Raw genomic sequence first — 19,955 nt, forward strand, 5'->3', positions numbered from 1 at the left:
GTGGGAACGTTTTTTCTTGTTTACTTATTATATCAGCTTCAAAGTTAATGCAACACATTTGCATATCCTAAAAGTCACGAGTGCTGAGGTTAGATCACATTTACACAGTTACTCATGGGAACAAAGTCCTAGACCACAATTTAACTAAGCATAGGAAGCAGAGTTCATGTTTAAACATAAATGAACAACATGGTTTAACACGTATGAAACAAAATAATTAAGTCACGACCACAACATGGTAAGTTGTGCCCACTTGTGGCATATAGGGGCCACACAGTACAGTTGAATAGCAACTGTAATAAAAAAAAACTAAATTACTCGCTATTTGGGAAACCAATATAGTTATCTGTCATATGTTATTTAAGATTTTGTTGGAAGTCTTTAGGACATGTACATAAGGCGGTCCAGGTCCAGGGGACAGCGCATAATTAAAGACACTTATCACCACAATAAATCATAAACTGTTTCAGTGGCTCCTGTCGGGCAAGAGACTTCAGTCCCTCAGGAACGAACTGAAAGACTGAACATAAAGCTTTTTCACCAGGCTATGAGGGCATTAAATACACAACCACTCACTCACTCATATTCTATATCGCTCTATCCTGTATTCAGGGTACGGGAGGCCTGAAGCCTATCCCAGAAGGCTTAGGGCACGAGGCAGGGTACACCCTGGACAGGGTGCCAATTTATCGCAGGGCACACACATATACACACACACACACTCATTCACACACTCACACACCCATTACAACCATAGCAATAACTGATAAAATACTGCACTGCTGGACAGTCACACAGTCACTTTACAACACCATGACAATAAAGCTTACCGTTTGTATATTTGCACATTCATCTTATATTACAGTCTGTAAATTTTCACAGAATAACTTATATTCTCATCTACTAGTCTTGTTACACACATGAGTTGTACATATTTATTCTTATTAGAGTGTTTATCCATTATTAAAATGTTTTAATTTGCACAGTCTGGAGTTGTTGTAATTGCATTTCACTACTGCTGTACAACCATGTATGTGACAAATAACACTTTAAATTGAATCTTAAATCATAGTACAGTGCATCCAGAAAGTATTCACAGTGAAACAGACTTATTTCAAAATGAATTCAATTTATTATTTTTCTTAAAAATTCTACAAACCATACCCCATAATGACAACGTGAAAGAAGTTTGTTTGAAATTCTTGCAAATTTTTTATTAAAAATAAAAAAATCACATGTACATTAGTATTTACGGCCTTTGCCATGACACTCAAAATTGAGCTCAGGTGCATCCGGTTTCCGCTTGAGATGTTTCTCAGCTTGATTGGGGTCCACCTGTAGTAAATTCAGTTGAATGGACATAAATTTAAAAGACACACACCTGTCTATATAAGGTCCCAGAGTTAGACAGTGTATGTCAGAGCACAAACTTCAACCCTTTTTACTTCAACAGTACATGATTCATATATGAACACGATCATAACAGCCCACAAGCATTCTCTTTGCCCTCACACCTTAAACATGTCCATGACACTTTAATAACTTTGCACACCTTATTACTTCCTTCACAACTACACTACATTTTACAGTTTTACGTTTACATCCTGGACCAGTGCGCAAAGACTCTTTAATAACCTCTGCACAAAGTCACTTTCTTCTATGCATATTTGCACACACACCACAGTATATTTCAATTTGTACAGTAGATTTCTATTTTTGCACATCATATTTCTATTTTTATTTTTAGTTCTATTTTTCCTAGTTTAATTTAATTTTTTTTATTTAATTTCTATCGTATCTCTTTTATTCATATTTATTTCTTATTTGTAAACTTTAATTCTCTTCTAGGGTCAATGGCAGTCGTAAAATGCATTTCACTACATTTCGTACTGTGTATGTTTGTGTATGTGACAAATAAAATTTGAATTTGAATTTGAAAGCTTTTTGTTGACTGTCCTCATTTCTGTACACTAAAAAAAAAAAATTGATATAATTATATTTACCATAGCAGAAATACAGCCACTGGATAAAAAAAAAAAACTCTTTATAATTTCCTAATATGGTAACAAGTTGTGTTAGAAGCAATTAGTTGCAATAGAAACATGGTTGGCTGTTAGTTAAACAGCCTTTTCTTAAAAGTGTATAGTTCTTGGCCTTCTGACAAAATCCTGAATCAACTGTATATTTAATTTAAAATAAATTTGCACTGAATTGTCCAATGAATTGTCTAAAAAATGATGGGTCACGTGTTTTTTATTTATTTTTCTTAACTAGATTTTATGTTGTGGACCCTTCTGTGGCAGAAATCATAAAGCTCACATAACAACATTTGTCAACGTCCACCATATACAGTACATGCCTGTAGATTGTGACTGTGACTTACAGCCGGCACGACACTTGGAACTGCTGATACAGAAATTGAATACCAATTCGACAAGCAGTGTAACTAAACATAAACTTTATTCAGACATGTTAAAGAACATTTGGACGTATGAAAGTGAATTAGCACCAAGATATAAACTTGATCATAAAAGGATTTCATTTGACATTACAAGCTTACTGAACATTAATTTCAACAATTCACTTAAATTAGCAACTTATCAGAAATAGAAGAGGCTGTACCAATGGTTAAAACATCAACTTTGTTTTTGTAACAGTCTAGATTCTAGATTTCTGATGGTTTCATTAGAGACTGATACCTTACCTTACATTCCTGAACCACAGTATTAAATCTCCAGATTGGCCATCTGTATACCCTAATATATCCTAAACCACATAAAAAAAAAATATCCAAATCCCATTATTTAACTTAAACTAAATTTAAACTAAAATTAAAAGAAAATTGATCTTGTGTTAAACACTTGTTGCTATTTGGTGAGATCAGCACCCATCTTTTTTTGGCAGTATAAGGCCTTAAAAAAAGTTATAGGATATACTTGGTGGCAGAATATCAATAAGCATTTTTCCTTATATGAAATTGGATATTTGTACTTTTTACTTCAGACACAAGCTGGCTTAGAAACTATAGATCCAGACTCAACACTACTGAACAGAATAACTGTTGAACAGAAGGATGAAACCATCGCTACGTGCAAAATGAGTTCATGAAACATTCTGGTATTCAGTATTTTAAAAATTGCTTATGGACCCAGACGTACCAACTGAATTGCTGAATTAGATCATGGTAATGATTGGCTGTTTAGTGGAATAAAGATTTAGGTCCAGCCCCAAACCCTGCTGGTGTTTGTCTTCACAGCTACTCCCCATCTAATGTCTCACTGTTTTTGCTTCTTTTCTTTGTTGCTGGACGTCAACTCAGCAAGACCTCCAACCTCGAGAAGTGCAGCAACACCCATGCCTATGCCCACTTCCACAGCTTTCTGGACCTGCAAGTAGCATAGAGATAAAACTATGCAAGTTTAAATAATCATAGCAGCTTTTTTGTTTCATATTTTGAAACAAAATGGTACTGAGTTAACACGACATACGTGATCAGTAGAAATTGTACATCGTCTCTCTGGCTTTAGACTAGACCCCAAACTCTTGATAATTCATGCTTTACCTGTTGAGACTCAGGCTTCCCGTATCTCAAGCATGTTACAAAATGTTCACAATTCTTCGAGACCACACTATAAGGCAGATCCTTTCCCACAAAGCTTTCTGCTTCCTTTAGAATTTCATCGACAGGATGTGGCTTGTATTTTGTATCCAGTTGATTGTTAATGGTGTACTTGTCATTGCCAGCTACATCACTGAGCTTCTCTTTCTTCACCACTGCCTTGTTTTCCATCATACACGCCAAGCTGTTGGAAGCCGCTTGGGCAAAGTCAGCTATAGTGTGATAAAAGGAACAATATAAACTAAGTCTCGTACTAAAATCAATCCAGATGTTTATTAAATCCATATAATTGTTCATAATCATAAGTAACTACAGTACATATATACTGCGTCCTACTGGAAATACTTCCTATAATATAATAGTATATCTAAAATTATTTATTTAAATTTATCCTAAGCTTATAGTATACTGTATGGAAATGACTCACATGAAACCAGGTGAATGATATAGCCATCTCCAACATAAATGCCCCAGTGCTGGTATGCCCCACGATCAATCTCAATCAAGTCACCAGGCTCCGGTTTCCTCTCAGGCTAACTCACAATCATTTTAGAAACATTTTAAAATAATGCTTATTTTAAGTTATTCAATTTATGCAATCTTAGGAAATCTCAAAATTTATACTTCTTTGTAATAACAAAAGCATGAAAACATTGACATCTAGATATAATTTGGGGATTTTATACCTGGTCTGGTTCCATCGTAATGCAGAGAAAAGTTTTGAGTGTTTAAAGAGACAACAGTGTGGTGAAGCTTTCAGTTTCATTTTCCCACCCTTGGAAAAAACAAGAGAAATGTTAAGCTAGGCACCGAACCAGTTACTGTCAACTTGACTGATACACCAATCACAGTCACGCAGCTCATTTAAACCTTTAATGCACTGATTCAAATGTATGTTTTTTTAATGCTTTTGTAGGTAAATGGCTCTGGAATTTACATGTGTTCAACTTACAACTTATAACAACAAAGTATGTGTGCATGTTGAATATACACTCCATACTGTTCTCATGACCCTTAATGAGCAGTAATGATGTTTGATTAAGACTGCAATGCTGATCCGGTGTGTCATAATGCTGTCATGCTTCCAGTTTGACTTTCGTATGGGTGTATATGGGTGTGTTGTTAGGAAAATAGGAAATGAGTAAATAATCAGTGCAGGTTTGGTGTAGTGCTGTTAAAAATTATCTTTTAATAACAGCACATTGGAACATTTATCTGTATCATGGTTTTTTTTTGTTCTGTTTCTAACTAGATTTTATGTTGTGGATCCTTCGGTGGCAGAAACCATAACACTTCTCACCATATGCAGGTACATGCCTGCATATTGTGTCTGTGCCTTGAATTACAGCCGACACTACTGTCAGAACTGCTGTTACAGGAATTGAATAGACATCTTCTGACCAATCAAAATTAAGAATTCAACAAGCAGTGTAAATAAACTTTTTTTTTTATTATTCAGACATGTTAAAGAACATTTGGATGTACGAAAGTGAATTGGCACCAACATATAAACTTGATTATGAACCGGTATTATTTTACATTACAAGCTTTTTTTAAATTTATTTTAAAAATTTACTTGAATTAGCAACTCATCAGAAATAAAGGAGGCTGTACCAATGGTAAAAACATTAACTTTGTTTTTGTTACAGTCTAGATTCTAGATTTCTGATGGTAATGAGTTTCATTAGAGATTGATAATGCTCGAACACACACCCTATACCTCACCTTACATTCCTGAACTATGTTATTAAAGCTCCAGTTTGGCCATCTGTTTACCCTAATATACCCTACATACATGTGCAACCCAATAAATTAGAATATCATCAAAAAGTTGATTTATTTCAGTAATTCAATACAAAAAGTAAAACTCTTATTATGTAGATTAATTACACACACAGACTGATATTTCAAGTGCTTAAGTAAAACTAAGTAAATTGGTTTTGTGTTACACACTTGTAGCTATTTGGTGGGATCAGCACCCATCTTTTTTTTGGCAGTAAAAGACATTAAAAAGGCTTAGCATATACTTGGTGGTAGGAAATCCAGAAAAGTTTTTCCTTATATGCAATTTAATATTGTTACTTTTTACTTCAGACACAAGCTGGCTTAGAAACTACAGATCCAGGCCCAACTGTTGAACAGAAGGATGAAATCATCCCTACGTACAAACTGAGTTCTGAAATGTTTAACCGTCTCGTATTCAGTATTTACAAAATTAGATTATGGATCCAGATTTTCCAACTGAATTAGATCATAGTAATGGTTGGCTGTTTACTGGATAGAAGAGGTCTTTAGGGACGGGGGCCAAAAACCTGGTGGTGTTCGTCTTTACAGCTACTCCCCATCTAAGGTCTCACTTTTTTTGCGGCTCCTCTTTATTTCTCGAGCCAAAAAAGCTTGCTGCTACTGCAAGAACTCCAACACCGAGAAGTGCAGCAACACCAACGCCTACTCCCACTTCCACAGCTTTCCGGACCTGCAAATATCATAAACGGGATAAAGTAAATCTATGCAAGTTAAAATAATCATAGCAGCTTTTTTTGTTTGATATTTTTATATATAGGTGTTTTCTATACACATGGTAGATTCTTAATGAAGAGCTGCAAGCTTAAACTTAACAGATTGATCTTGTACCTGTCGTGACTCTGGCTTTCCGTATCGCAAGTCTGTTACAAAATGCTCACAATTCCTACGGAACACGCAGTAGGGCAGGTCCTGTCCCAAAAGCCTGTGTGCTTCCTGGAGGATGACATCGATGGGACGTGGCTCGTATTTTTCATCCAGCAGATTGTTAACGGTGTACTTGTCCTCGCCAACCACATCCCAAAACTGCTCTTTTTTCACTATTGCCTTATCACATAGCACGGACATCATGCTGTAGGCACCTGCTTGAGGGACCTCACCTACAATGTAAACACAGGGACAATATTAAAGGAGTCTTATATTAGAAAAATTGTATAATACAGGTACAATACTGGAGTCAATACAGATATTTGTTTATTGGTTTGAACTGGTGATAAGACCTCTTTAGGAACACCTGATACATTGTCATGAGTTTCTCCAACTGTTACTAAACAATCTAGGGACCTGGATGACTCAGCCAAAAAAAAAAAGCCAGTTTCTTATGATTAAAAGTGCATGCAAAAATGAAGGAACAACATAAGTAAATACAGGTGCATCTCAATAAACTAGAAAATTATCAAAAAGTTGTTTTATTTCAGTAATTCAATTGAAAAAGTGAAACTTATTATATAGATTAATTATGCACAGACTGATTCATGCAAAGTAAGCCCTGACCAAGTATTGAGTGCTGTACACGTTCATACTTTTCAGTAGTCCAACATTTCTGTGCTGAAAATCGTAAATAATATTATGATTTTCTGAGATACTAAATTTCGGGTTTTCATTAGCTGTAAGAAAAAAAAAGTGAAATATATAAGTCTATGTGTAATGAATCTATATAATACATGAACTACACTTTTTTGAATTGAATTACTGAAATAAATCAACATTTCGATGATATTCTAATTTACTGAGATGCACCTGTACTGTATATTGAATTCAATTTAATTTATATTGATTATTGAAGTGATATAAAAAATTCTTTAGGGAGTGACAATGTTTTATCACTAACACCAATTATAAATTAAAAAACTAAAGATACATGAATATGTACTTATACATAGACAGATAAAGGTTTTAAGATGTGTGTGAGGGGTTTGGTCATTATATTGTGTTGCCAAAGGAATCCTGACCGTTTTTCTTGATTTTCAACCCTCCTTATGGCTATGTTTAGAATTGTCAAACAATTAGTGCTGGCTCACTAATCTTACTGGTAGAGCAGCATTCTGTTTATATATAAACAGATGCACACACACACACAAAGCAATACTGTAGTGGCAAGTGTTTGGTTGTGCTGAAAATACTAATCTTCAGTACAACGCAGTCTTCATTTGTGATATTTTAATATAATAATAATTTTATTCTCTCAGTAAAATTTACTTTATTTCTTTTTACTCACTCTGCTCTATCTTGAATCTAAGCATAATGTTCTGTGAATACATTAACAGGTTGGTGCACCATGAGCAAAAAAATATTTCTTTATACAAGAACCAAGTTGTAATTAATATTTTTTTACATTAAAATATATTATATCAAAATGATCACAATGCGATAATATCAAAACAAACTTTTCCTTAAAAAGACTTGCAACACTTAATTTTTCTTCCACTAACAGGCACTATGTGTCTGAACTTTATTCTGTACTACTTTGATTATGTTAAATGATTCATAACATCCTACTGAAAACACCCTTATTAAGGTTAGTTTTATTATTAGGTGTGGTGAAACATTTTCTTTATTATTAGCGTGTCAGTAGACTCACAGGGTGGTGCCAGGTGAATGATGTAGCCATCTCCAACATAAATGCCCCAGTGCTGGTACGTCCCACGGAATATCTCGATCAAGTCACCCGGCTGTGGTTTTTTCTCTAACTGAGTCAAAAAACAATTTCAATTCAACATTTAATTAAATTTTTACTTTGGATTAATTGTTCATATTAAAAATTAATGAGTGCTTGTGTAATGTAGTGAAACTTGTAATGTACAGTCGTTGCCAAAAGTTTTGAGAATGACACAAATACTAGTTTTCACAAAGTTTGCTGCTAAACTGCTTTTAGATCTTTGTTTCAGTTGTTTCTGTGATGTACTGAAATATAATTACAAGCACTTCATATGTTTCAAAAGCTTTTATCGACAATTACATGACATTTATGCAAATAGTCAGTATTTGCAGTGTTGGCCCTTCTTTTTCCGGACCTCTGCAATTCGACTGGGCATGCTCTCAATCAACTTCTCTGCCAAATTCTGACTGATAGCAACCCATTCTTTCATAATTACTTCTTGGAGATGGTCAGAATTAGTGGGTTTTTGTTTGTCCACCCGCCCCTTTAAGGACTGACCACAAATTCTCAATGGGATTAAGATCTGGGGAGTTTCCAGGCCATGGACCCAAAATTTCAACGTTTTGGTCCCCGAGCCACTTAGTTTTGTTTTTTTTTGCCTTATGGCACAGTGCTCCATCGTGCTGGAAAATGCATTGTTCTTCACCAAACTGTTGTTAGATTGTTGGAAGAAGTTGCTGTTGGAGGGTGTTTTGGTACCATTTTTTATTCATGGCTGTGTTTTTGGGCAAAATTGTGAGTTGTGAGCCCACTCCCTTGGATGAGAAGCAACCCCACACATGAATGGTCTCAGGATGCTTCACTGTTGGCATGACACAGGACTGATGGTAGCACTCACCTTTTCTTCTCCGGACAAGCCTTTTTCCAGATTCAATGGAAGAACAATGATTTTAAGCATCCCCCTCCTTTTAACATGTCAAGTCTGCCATTCTAACCCAGTCAGCCTGACATAATGCTCTCCAGCCTTGTGCTCGTCAACATTCTCACCCGAGTTAGCAAGACGATTACTGAAATGATATCAGCAGTTTCATGACAGCAATGAAATGCAGTGGAAAGGTTTTTTGGGATTAAGTTAATTTTCACGGCAAAGAAGGACTATGCACATATTAAAGACTTCGAAACTGAAAGGTTGGATCCTACATTAGATACAATTGTTAATTTACATCCTGGAATTATTGGTAATGTATCTAATATATACAAATTACTGTTAGAGAAGGTGGACAGCAATACAGACAAAATGAGACAGGATTGGGAAGATGAAATGGGTATTAGCATTAGTGATGACAGGTGGGATGAATGCTTGAGTAATGTACATTCATGTTCTGTGAACGCGAGACATCATCTGATCCAATATAAGGTAATTCATAGGCTCCATTATTCTAAATCAAAACTTCATAAGATATCTCTTTATGTTGTAATAAGTGCAATGTGTCAACAGGAACTTTGTTTCATTCTTTGTGGGCATGCAGTAAATTACAACCATTCTGGAAAAATATATTTAAATTTCTTTCTGAAGCATATTCAATGAATCTGGAACCTGATCCTAGTATTGGACTTTTAGGAGTAGTGGACAGTTCTTGCAGTAGAAACCAAACACAAGCAATTCTATTCTGTATGTGTATTGCAAAAAAACTCATTTTACAAATGTGGAAATCTGATGCTGTTCCCACCTTTGAAATGTGGGCTAGAGAACTTGGAAACATGTTACACTTAGAAGAATTGAGATTCATACTAAGTGATAAACTGTCCATTTTTAAAAAGATTTGGGAACTACTCATATTATTTTTGCAGATAGACTAAACTGATATGGACTTTCACAAGGCTGTTATATGTTAATTTATTTATTTCATTACTTATTTTATATTGTCTTTTTTGATTTCATGGTCCATGTACACCTTGCTTCAATTTTAATTTCTGTCCCAGCCAGTTCTATATTATATTATGATTATAAATGCTACTCATGTATAATAAGCCTTTTATTTTATTTTTATGAACCTTTCACAAACAATTTGATTAATATTAGAAGAATGGGGGGGGGGGGGTTCGAGTTCCTTTTTGCAATAAACTAAACTTTCAAGAACTTTGATATACGGTCCATCTCTTTCTTGTAAAGGTTCAGGCGGTACTGTATGTATGTATGTATGTTTTCTTAATAAAAAATGAAAATAAAGAGTATTAAAAAAAAGAAGGACTATGCAATTTATCTGATCACTCTTCATAACATTCCGGAGTATATGCAAATTGCTATTATAAAAACTTAGGCAGCAACTTTTCCAATTTCCAATATTTATGTAATTCTCAAAACTTTTGGACATGACTGTTGGTGACAAGGTAAGTTACATTGTTTTTAAATGTAATAGTTCCTTATTAGAAGGGTGAAAAAAAGGATAAAGCACCTTATAACACTACACACACACACACACAGAGTCAGCCCCCCAAAAATTATATATATATATATATATATATATATATATATATATATATATATATATGTAAATAAAACTTGAGGTGCACATACCTGACCTGAAGCCATTGTGAATCAGAGACAAGATGATCTGTAGACAGAAGAAGTGTACTTTCCCTTTCGTTTCTCCTCCCTGTCTGGAGATTTCAAAGAATCATTGAGTATATTTAATATCAGACAAACATCTAAACATTAACAACAAAGAAAACGTTACTAAAACGAGCTACATGCTGTTGGTAACTAAAGCGAATAAAGCGGAATATTAAACTGAACCCCCTACAGCAGGAGGCGGAATGTTTTACACCACAGCTGATAAGATTAACTTATAATAACCGATGTTGCTCTCTGATCACCCTGAGGCGCTTTAGTAATAAGTCCAGACCTGACGAAATCCGAATAAAAGCAGCGTTTCTCCTCTGAGATGGAGGCGGTGTTTGTGTACGGGTGGACACGGGCAACGCTTTTAAACGCCAGAGATCAGCTGACGAGCCGAAAAAAAACCCAGAGGGGTGTCTTTAAAGCGGTCGCTACCATATTTACTGAGAGCCGGGTCACCACCTCTGTAACCTCTCCGCTACGGTTTATTGGTGCAGATCGAATGGAGCAAATGATGATGATGATGATGATGATGTGACTTCAGGATGCGTGTTACAGACCGCAGATGAGATGCACGCGCTTTGCAGGTGCAAAGAAATGTTGCACAACAGGTTTGCGCTTCCTGTAAACCCCGAGGGCTGAGGTGGGGTCACATGACCACACAGACACGCGCGCGCGTTCACACGCGGATTCCCGACGTAAGTCATCAGTTCCACAGAGCGCGTGAAGAGTCCTCCCTACTCCCTGAATAAGGGAACTTCCCCTTAAACAAATTCCTCCATTCAGGTAAAGTCACAGCCTCAGGCGTCACTTCATCCGCTCTACAGCTGCTGCCACAGTTGTCTATATACTGCTTTATCATATGTACAGGGTCACTGGGGCCTAGAGCCTATCCCAGGAGACTTAGGGCACGAGACGGGGTACACACTGGACGGGGTGCCAATCCATCACTGGGCGCACACACACACACACACACACACACTGCAGGCAATTTGGAAACGGCAATTAGCCCAGTCTTCATGTCATTGGACTGTGGAAGGAAACCGGATTACCCAGAGGAAACCCACCAAGCACTGAGGAGAACATGCAAACCCCCCACACACAGACCCCAAAGCAACAGTGCTGACCACTACATCCCTGTGCCAGCTTTTACCATTACAAAATGTATAAAATTAAAATGTATACAACCTGTAAAAACATGTATTTTATTAATTTATAAGATATATAATGGCATTCCTGAAGAGATTATTATTATTATTATTATGCAGATTATTTACAGATCAATAAACTATGGTGTAGTGGTTATCGCTTTGTGGCCTTGTATCTCCAGGGTCGAGAATTCAATTCCTGCCTCAGGTCTGTATGCAGGGAGTTTGCATGGTCTCTATGTGTTGTGTATGCCCTGCAATATATAGGCACCCTTTCCAGTGTGTACAGTGCCTCATGCCCCAAGTCTCCTTGTGATCTATCCAATCTAGGACCGGGCACACAAGCACAATTTTGCAGAAAACTTCGAGCTGATGGGAGTGGGCCATGGTCATGACTGACAAGGCTTAGGAACTAGATAATTAAGGCATAGCCAAGCAGTATCCTAGTAAGACATATGAATAACATTCATGGTTTCAACAAGGTAAGGGATAGGAATGAGATAATTAAGTCATGGTTTTGACACTGCATGCATGGAGTTTGCATGTTCTCCTTGTGATTGGTGGGTTTCCTCCGTGTACTCTGGTTTCCTCACACAAAGACCTGTACATTAGGCTAATTGGTGTTCCCAAATGCCCTTAGTGTGGGTACAAGTATGAATGTTGACCAGAGGTCCGACCATGGTTGTAAAAATTAGAATAAATACAATGGTCTGCACTGGCCTTTGCAGTCCCTAGTTGGACTACAGAGTTTCCTAGATAGATGGATGGATTACATCTAGGAAATCCTATAAAATCTGCTAAGATATCAATCAACTTTCAAACTGCTATTATGTTTTTCAGTCAGCAACTACACTCTAGGCCTAGTAATGAAATAATAGGTCTTGCCACGGTAATAAGCCTGTACCTATAAAAAAAAAAGAAGATGCATGTGGCATCACAGACTACACATTGTACAGTGCATGGAACAAGTAGCTTGTATAATTCTTCACAAACCAATCCTACAGCTATGGCATGTTAACAAATTATTGTACAGTACTTATTACTGCCCAAACTAAATATATTTTTTAACTGCTTTTTTAAATTCATTCTACTAGAGTTGCTTCTTAAATGTTTATTTCATATCATATTAGGGTTGTAAATCAGTTACAGCTACAATTTCTCTCCCAGGTAACAATGGCCTGGATAATCCTGTTTGGATAACTGTGTTGGTAACTGTGTTACACACTTCAGCATAAAAAATCTCCAGATGCAGTGTACTATCTATTATGTAGTGTCTGTTAGAACTATATACAGTAGTAGTTCAGTGTCTATATATTTAGGACTACAGATTTTATACCTGGTCTGGTTCCATCGTAATGCAGAGAAAAGTTTCGAGTGTGTAAAGAGACAACAATGAGGTGAAGCTTAGTTTCACTTTCCTACCCTTGGAGAAAACAAGAGAAATGTTAAGTTAGGCACCGAACCAGTTACTGCCAACTTGACTTATACACCCATCACAATGTATGTCTGCCTTGCTAAATGTTGCATGTTAAATATACACATCATGATCCTTAATAAAAAGTAATGATCTTTGATTAAGACTAGAAAAGCTGCTCCTGCGTGTCATGATCCTGTCACGCTTGCCGTTTCACTTTAGTAAATTACAGTGTCCTAGCCACGAATTCAGGAATGAAAATTGTACTCTACAGATGACAGGGTGTAGCTTTCCTGTTGCCTTCTTTGGGAGTGACCAATTATTTTTAAAGTGACCAATTATGTTTAAATTCTTGCTAATGTAATCTTTGAGTGAAACTATGAGCTGAAGCATAGCAATGCTGGTCTTAAAGAGAACATCTACTTTCACATATGGGTGTGTTGTTAGGAAAATAGAAAATAAGTCATTGATGGTTACCAGTGCTGTTAAAAATTCATTATAGTCCAATAACAGCACATAATCTTTATTAAAAAATGATGGGTCATGTGTTTTTGTTTCTAACTAGATTATGTTGTGGACTCTTCTGTGGCAGAAAACATAAAGCTCACATAACATTTGTCAACGTCCAACATATACAGTACATGCCTGTAGATTGTGACTGTGACTTGAATTACAGCCAGCACTACACTTGGAACTGCTGATACAGAAATTGAATAGACATCTTCTGACCACAAGCAGTGTAATTAAACATAAACTTTATTCAGACATGTTAAAGAACATTTGGACGTATGAACATGTACTGTAAACCAACATATAAACCCTTGGAGAAAACAAGAGAAATGTTAAGCTAGGCACAGAACCAGTTACTGCCAGTTGGACTGATACACCCATCACAGTCACACAGGTCATCTAGATCTTCAATGCACTGATTCAAATGTATGGATGCTTTTGTTGGTAAACAGCTCTGGGAGTTTATTTTTTTTATTGTTTATTTAAAAAATATATACAGTACAGTCATGGCCAAAATTGTTGGCACCCATGAAATATTTCCAGAAAATAAAGTATTTCTCACAGAAATGTATTGCATTAACACGTTTTGCTATACACTTTGAAAGGAATTGCGACAGAGCAGCGTTTCTGTGAAGAGCAGAGAGTGTGTGTGTGAAGCACACCCTCGCTGCCACACACGCACGCACGTTTTCCATTCCATTTTAACTGTACTTCTAAAATAAGTGTTCTTTCTGGTGGTAGGAAATCCAGAAATGTTTTTCCTTATATGCAATTTAATATTGTTACTTTTTACTTCAGACACAAGCTGGCTTAGAAACTACAGATCCAGGCCCAACGCCACTCCAACTGTTGAACAGAAGGATGAAATCATCCCTACGTACAAACTGAGTTCTGAAATGTTTAACCGTCTCGTATTCAGTATTTACTAAATTAGATTATGGATCCAGATTTTCCAACTAAATTGCGGAATTAGATCATAGTAATGGTTGGCTGTTTACTGGATAGAAGAGGTCTTTAGGGACGGGGCCAAAAACCTGCTGCTGTTTGTCTTTAAAGCTACTCCCCAAGATGAGGTCTCACTTTTTTTGCGGCTCCTCTTTGTTTCTCGAGCGAATAAAGCTTGCTGCAGCTGCAAGAAAAAAACCGAGAAGTGCAACGCCTACTCCCACTTCCACAACTTTCCGGACCTGCAAATATCATAAACGAGATAAAGTAAATCTATGCAAGTTCAAATAATCATAGCAGCTTTTTGTTTTATATTTTCATATAGGTGTATATATATATATATATATATACACATATATGTATGTATGTATGTATATATATAAATATATATATATATATATATATATACATATACACACATATATATATATATATATATATATATATATATATATATATATATATATATATATATAATTTTTTTTTTTATTAAGAGCTGCAAGCTTAAACTAAACAGATTGATCCTGTACCTGTCGTGACTCTGTCTTTCCGTATCGCAAGTCTGTTACAAAATGCTCACAATTCCTACGGAACACGCAGTAGGGCAGCTCCTGTCCCAAAAGCCTGTGTGCTTCCTGGAGGATGACATCGATGGGACGTGGCTCGTATTTTTCATCCAGCAGATTGTTAACGGTGTACTTGTCCTCGCCAACCACATCGTAGAGCTGCTCTTTTTTCACTATTGCCTTATCACATAGCACGGACATCACGCTGTAGGCACCCGCTTGAGGGACCTCACCTACAATGTAAACGCAGGGACAATATTAAAGGAGTCTTGTATTAGAACATTTGTATAATACTGAATGATACAGGTATAATAGTGGAGTCGATACAGATATTTTTCATTGGTTTGAATGGCTGATAGGACATCTTTAGGAACACCTGATACGTTGCCATGACTTTGTTCTAGGTTACTAAACAATCTAGGGACCTGGATGACTCAGGTCCCTATGATAGAAAAGTAAACAAAATAAACAGCCAATTTCCTTATGATTAAAAGTGCATGCAAAAATGAAGGAACAACATAAGAAGTAAATACAGGTGCATCTCAATAAACTAGAATATCATCGAAAAGCTAATTTCTTTCAGTAATTTGATATAATACATGAACTTCACTTTCTTAATCGAATTACTAAAATAAATCAACGTTTCAATAATATTCTAATTTACGGAGATGCACCTGTATATTGAATTCAGTTTAATTCATATTGATTATTGAAGTGATATAAAACTTGTGTAATGGGCAACTTTCCTCACTGGAGTGAGAATTTATCACCAAACACTAATTATAAATAAAAAAAACAAACGATACATGAATATGTACTTATGCATGTCATGCACATATTTAATAATAATCATGATGCATTTGATAACACAAACCATGACAAATACAAGCTATTATAGTCTAAAATTCTAGCAGCTTAAACCAAAACTTTTTGAGACAAATTAAGGTTCTAAGATGTGTGTGAGAGGGGTCATTTGGTCATTATATTGTGTTGCCTAAGGAATCCTCAGCTTTTTTCTTGATTTTAAACTCCCTTTATGGCTATATTTAGAATTGTCGAACAATTAGTGCTGGCTCACATATCTTACTGGTAAAGCAGCATTCTGTTTATGTATAAACAGATGCACACACACGCACACAAAGCAATACTGTAGTGGCAAGTGTTTGGTTGTGCTGAAAATACTGATCTTCAGTACAACGCAGTCTTCATTTGTGATATTTCAATATAATAATAATAATTTTATTCTCTTAATAAAATTTACTTTATTTCTTTTTACTTACTCTGCTCTAAGCATGATGTTCTGTAAATACATTAACAGGTTGGTGCACCATGAGCAAAAAATTTTAAAGATTTTTAAGAAAAATTTAAGTTGTAAAAAAAAAAAAGTTTAAGTTGTAATTTATATATTTTTGACATTAAAGTATATTATATCAAAATGATCACAATGCAATCATATGAAAAGAAAATTTCCCGTAAAAAGACTTTTCCTTCCACTAACAGGCACTACGTAACTTTATCCTGCACTACTTTGATTATGTTAAATGATTCATAATATCCTACAGAAAACACCCTTATTAAGGTTAGTTTTATTATTAGGTGTGGTGAAACATTTTCTTTATTATTAGCGTGTCAGTAGACTCACAGGGTGGTGCCAGGTGAATGATGTAGCCATCTCCAACATAAATGCCCCAGTGCTGGTAAATCCCACGGAATATCTCGATCAAGTCACCCGGCTGTGGTTTTTTCTCTAACTGAGTCAAAAAACTATTTTAATTCCATATTTTAATTCAATTTTACTTTAGATTAATTGTTCATATTAAAAATGAATGAGTGCTTGTGTAATGTAGTGAAACTTTGTTACCTCACAGGTAACAGTGGGTAACAAGGTAAGTTATTTAGCTATATATGTAAATAAAACTTGAGGTGCACATACCTGGCCTGAAGCCATTGTAAATCAGAGACAAGATGATCTGTAGACAGAAGAAGTGTACTTTCCTTTTCGTTTCTCCTCCCTGTCTGGAGATTTCAAAGAATCATTGAGTATATTTAATATCAGACAAACATCTAAACATTAACAACAAAGAAAACGTTACTAAAACGAGCTACATGCTGTTGGTAACTAAAGCGAATAAAGCGGAATATTAAACTGAACCCCCTACAGCAGGAGGCGGAATGTTTTACACCACAGCTGATAAGATTAACTTATAATAACCGATGTTGCTCTCTGATCACCCTGAGGCGCTTTAGTAATAAGTCCAGACCTGACGAAATCCGAATAAAAGCACGGACCAGGGCAGCGTTTGTGTACGGGTGGACACGGGCAACGCTTTTAAACGCCAGAGATCAGCTGACGAGCCGAAAAAAAAACCCAGAGGGGTGTCTTTAAAGGGGTCGCTACCATATTTACTGAGAGCCGGGTCACCACCTCTGTAACCTCTCTGCTACGGTTTATTGGTGCAGATCGAATGGAGCAAATGATGATGATGATGATGATGATGTGACTTCAGGATGCGTGTTACAGACCGCAGATGAGATGCACGCGCTTTGCAGGTGCAAAGAAATGTTGCACAACAGGTTTGCGCTTCCTGTAAACCCCGAGGGCTGAGGTGGGGTCACATGACCACACAGACACGCGCGCGCGTTCACACGCGGATTCCCGACGTAATTCATCAGTTCCACAGAGCGCGTGAAGAGTCCTCCCTACTCCCTGAATAAGGGAACTTCCCCTTAAACAAATTCCTCCATTCAGGTAAAGTCACAGCCTCAGGCAACACTTCATCCGCTCTACAGCTGCTGCCACAGTTGTCTATATACTGCTTTATCATATGTACAGGGTCACTGGGGCCTAGAGCCTATCCTAGGAGACTTAGGGCACGAGACGGGGTACACACTGGACGGGGTGCCAATCCATCACTGGGCGCACACACACACACACACACACACACTGCAGGCAATTTTGAAACGGCAATTAGCCCAGTCTTCATGTCTTTGGACTATGGAAGGAAACCGGATTGCCCAGCCCACCAAGCACTGAGGAGAACATGCAAACCCCACACACACAGACCCCAAAGCAACAGTGCTGACCACTACATCCCTGTGCCACCTTTTACCATTACAAAATGTATAAAATTAAAATGTATACAACCTGTAAAAACATGTATTTTATTAATTTATAAGATATATAATGGCATTCCTGAAGAGATTATTATTATTATGCAGATTAGTTACAGATCAATAAACTATGGTGTAGTGGTTATCGCTTTGTGGCCTTGTATCTCCAGGGTCGAGAATTCAATTCCCGCCTCAGGTCTGTATGCAGGGAGATTGCATGGTCTCTGTGTGTTGTGTATGCCCTGCAATATATATGCACCCTTTCCTGTGTGTACAGTGCCTCATGCCCCAAGTCTCCTTCGGATAGGCTCAAGGCCCCTCATGATCTATCCAATCTAGCACCAGGCACACAAGCACAATTTTGAGAACTACTAGCTGATGGGAGTGGGCCATGGTCATGACTGATAAGGCTTAGGAACTAGATACATAAGGCATAGCCAAACAGTATCCTAGAAGACATATGAATAACATTCTTAAGTCATGGTCTCAACAAGGTAAGGAATGGGAATGAAATAATTAAGTCATGGTTTTGACACTGTAAGGAATGGGAATGAGATAATAAAGTTATGACCATAACTTGGTAAGTCATAGGCATATGATTAAAATTAAATAATGGCCGAAGATTAGTGAAAAAGTAGTAAGAGGACATTATGGCAAGATGGTGTAATGGTTAGCACTGTAGCCTTGCACCTCCAGAATCTGGGTTCGATTCCCGCCTCCAGGTTTGCATGTTCTCCTTGTGCTGGGTGGGTTTCCTCCAGGTACTCTGGTTTCCTCACACATTCCAAAGACCTGTAGGTTAATTAGTGTTCCCAGCAACTACACTCTAGGCTTAGTAATGAAATAATAGTCCTTGCCATGGTAATAAGCCTGTACCCATAAAAAATGATGCATGTGGCATCACAAACTACACATTGTACAGTTCTTGGAACAAGTAGCTTGTATAATTCTTCCCAACCAATCCTACAGCTATGGCATGTTAACAAATTACTGTATTTATTACTTCCCAAACTAAATATATTTTTTTATTTATTCTACTAGAGTTGCTTCTTAAATGTTTATTTCATATCGTATTACGGTTGTAAATCAGTTACAGCTACAATTTCTCTCCCAGGTAACAATGGCCTGGATAATCCTGTTTTGGATAACTGTGTTGGTAACTGTGTTACACACTTCAGCATAATAAAATCTTCAGATGCAGTGTACTATCTATTATGTAGTGTATATTAGAATTATATAGTAGTTCAGTGTCTATATATTTAGGACTATAGTATAAGTTTAGCCTATACATTGTGCATTACTGCATAGTGAAATTCTTTATTTTTCGCATATCCCAGCTTCTTACTGGTAGGCTGGGGTCAGAGCACAGGGTCCGCCATTATATGGCGCTCCTGCAGCAGACAGGACACGCACACATGCCTGGCCGGGATTCGAACCTGGACCCTGGAGGTGAAAAGCAACAGTTAATAAAAAAATATATATATCACTCACCTTTGTTGTATCTTCGCACGTCCTTTACAGGAGCAAATTTCAAACACACAGCCATAGGTGTGTGTAGAGAACTTCTGAGTTTGGCCCGCTCAGTAGACTCCAATACACTGCCGTCTTCACTTTGAGACG

General features: G+C 36.7%; 3 protein-coding genes across 11 annotated transcripts; all 3 read right to left on the reverse strand.

Moving 5' to 3' along the window:
- Window positions 1-1,982: 1,982 nt before the first annotated feature.
- On the reverse strand, window positions 1,983-4,412 carry LOC128531974 (phospholipase A and acyltransferase 3-like). Its single transcript, XM_053506173.1, has 4 exons — window positions 4,306-4,412; window positions 4,047-4,152; window positions 3,563-3,831; window positions 1,983-3,386 (listed from the first exon to the last, which is right to left on the reverse strand). The coding sequence occupies exons 1-4, from the start codon at window positions 4,318-4,320 to the stop codon at window positions 3,276-3,278; spliced, it is 501 nt and encodes a 166-aa protein (XP_053362148.1). The 5' UTR covers window positions 4,321-4,412; the 3' UTR covers window positions 1,983-3,275.
- A 635-nt stretch (window positions 4,413-5,047) lies between these two features.
- On the reverse strand, window positions 5,048-17,513 carry LOC128531971 (phospholipase A and acyltransferase 3-like). 5 transcript variants are annotated; one of them, XM_053506163.1, is made up of 5 exons: window positions 11,077-11,230; window positions 10,605-10,682; window positions 8,004-8,112; window positions 6,254-6,522; window positions 5,048-6,095 (listed from the first exon to the last, which is right to left on the reverse strand). In XM_053506163.1, the coding sequence occupies exons 1-5, from the start codon at window positions 11,077-11,079 to the stop codon at window positions 5,973-5,975; spliced, it is 582 nt and encodes a 193-aa protein (XP_053362138.1). In that variant the 5' UTR covers window positions 11,080-11,230; the 3' UTR covers window positions 5,048-5,972. The 5 variants fall into 5 exon arrangements, with proteins under 5 accessions (XP_053362138.1, XP_053362141.1, XP_053362142.1 ...); XM_053506166.1 differs by lacking the exon at window positions 11,077-11,230 and adding an exon at window positions 17,486-17,513 and having other exon boundaries at window positions 5,049-6,095; window positions 10,600-10,678; XM_053506167.1 differs by lacking the exon at window positions 11,077-11,230 and adding an exon at window positions 17,486-17,509 and having other exon boundaries at window positions 5,049-6,095; window positions 10,600-10,682.
- On the reverse strand, window positions 13,948-19,952 carry LOC128531972 (phospholipase A and acyltransferase 3-like). Of its 5 annotated transcripts, none has more exons than XM_053506170.1 (5): window positions 19,827-19,952; window positions 17,158-17,240; window positions 16,867-16,975; window positions 15,189-15,457; window positions 13,948-14,900 (listed from the first exon to the last, which is right to left on the reverse strand). In XM_053506170.1, the coding sequence occupies exons 2-5, from the start codon at window positions 17,170-17,172 to the stop codon at window positions 14,790-14,792; spliced, it is 504 nt and encodes a 167-aa protein (XP_053362145.1). In that variant the 5' UTR covers window positions 17,173-17,240; window positions 19,827-19,952; the 3' UTR covers window positions 13,948-14,789. The 5 variants fall into 5 exon arrangements, with proteins under 5 accessions (XP_053362145.1, XP_053362146.1, XP_053362143.1 ...); XM_053506171.1 differs by lacking the exon at window positions 19,827-19,952 and adding an exon at window positions 17,623-17,874; XM_053506168.1 differs by lacking the exon at window positions 19,827-19,952 and adding an exon at window positions 17,486-17,616.
- Between the last annotated feature and the right edge of the window lie 3 nt (window positions 19,953-19,955).

This window comes from Clarias gariepinus, chromosome 10 (genome assembly GCF_024256425.1).
Source record: "Clarias gariepinus isolate MV-2021 ecotype Netherlands chromosome 10, CGAR_prim_01v2, whole genome shotgun sequence".
Lineage (NCBI taxonomy): Eukaryota > Metazoa > Chordata > Actinopteri > Siluriformes > Clariidae > Clarias > Clarias gariepinus.

Coding starts and splice junctions, on each gene's coding strand:
- LOC128531971 (XM_053506163.1), bottom strand. Junction 8,113..10,604: donor CTGATTCACAATGGCTTCAG/GTCAGGTATGTG, acceptor TTTTTGACTCAG/TTAGAGAAAAAACCACAGCC. Junction 6,096..6,253: donor GAAAGCCAGAGTCACGACAG/GTACAAGATCAA, acceptor TGATATTTGCAG/GTCCGGAAAGCTGTGGAAGT.
- LOC128531974 (XM_053506173.1), bottom strand. Junction 3,832..4,046: donor TATCATTCACCTGGTTTCAT/GTGAGTCATTTC, acceptor ATCACACTATAG/CTGACTTTGCCCAAGCGGCT. Junction 3,387..3,562: donor GGAAGCCTGAGTCTCAACAG/GTAAAGCATGAA, acceptor TGCTACTTGCAG/GTCCAGAAAGCTGTGGAAGT.
- LOC128531972 (XM_053506170.1), bottom strand. Junction 15,458..16,866: donor CATTCACCTGGCACCACCCT/GTGAGTCTACTG, acceptor TTTACATTGTAG/GTGAGGTCCCTCAAGCGGGT. Junction 14,901..15,188: donor GAAAGACAGAGTCACGACAG/GTACAGGATCAA, acceptor TGATATTTGCAG/GTCCGGAAAGTTGTGGAAGT.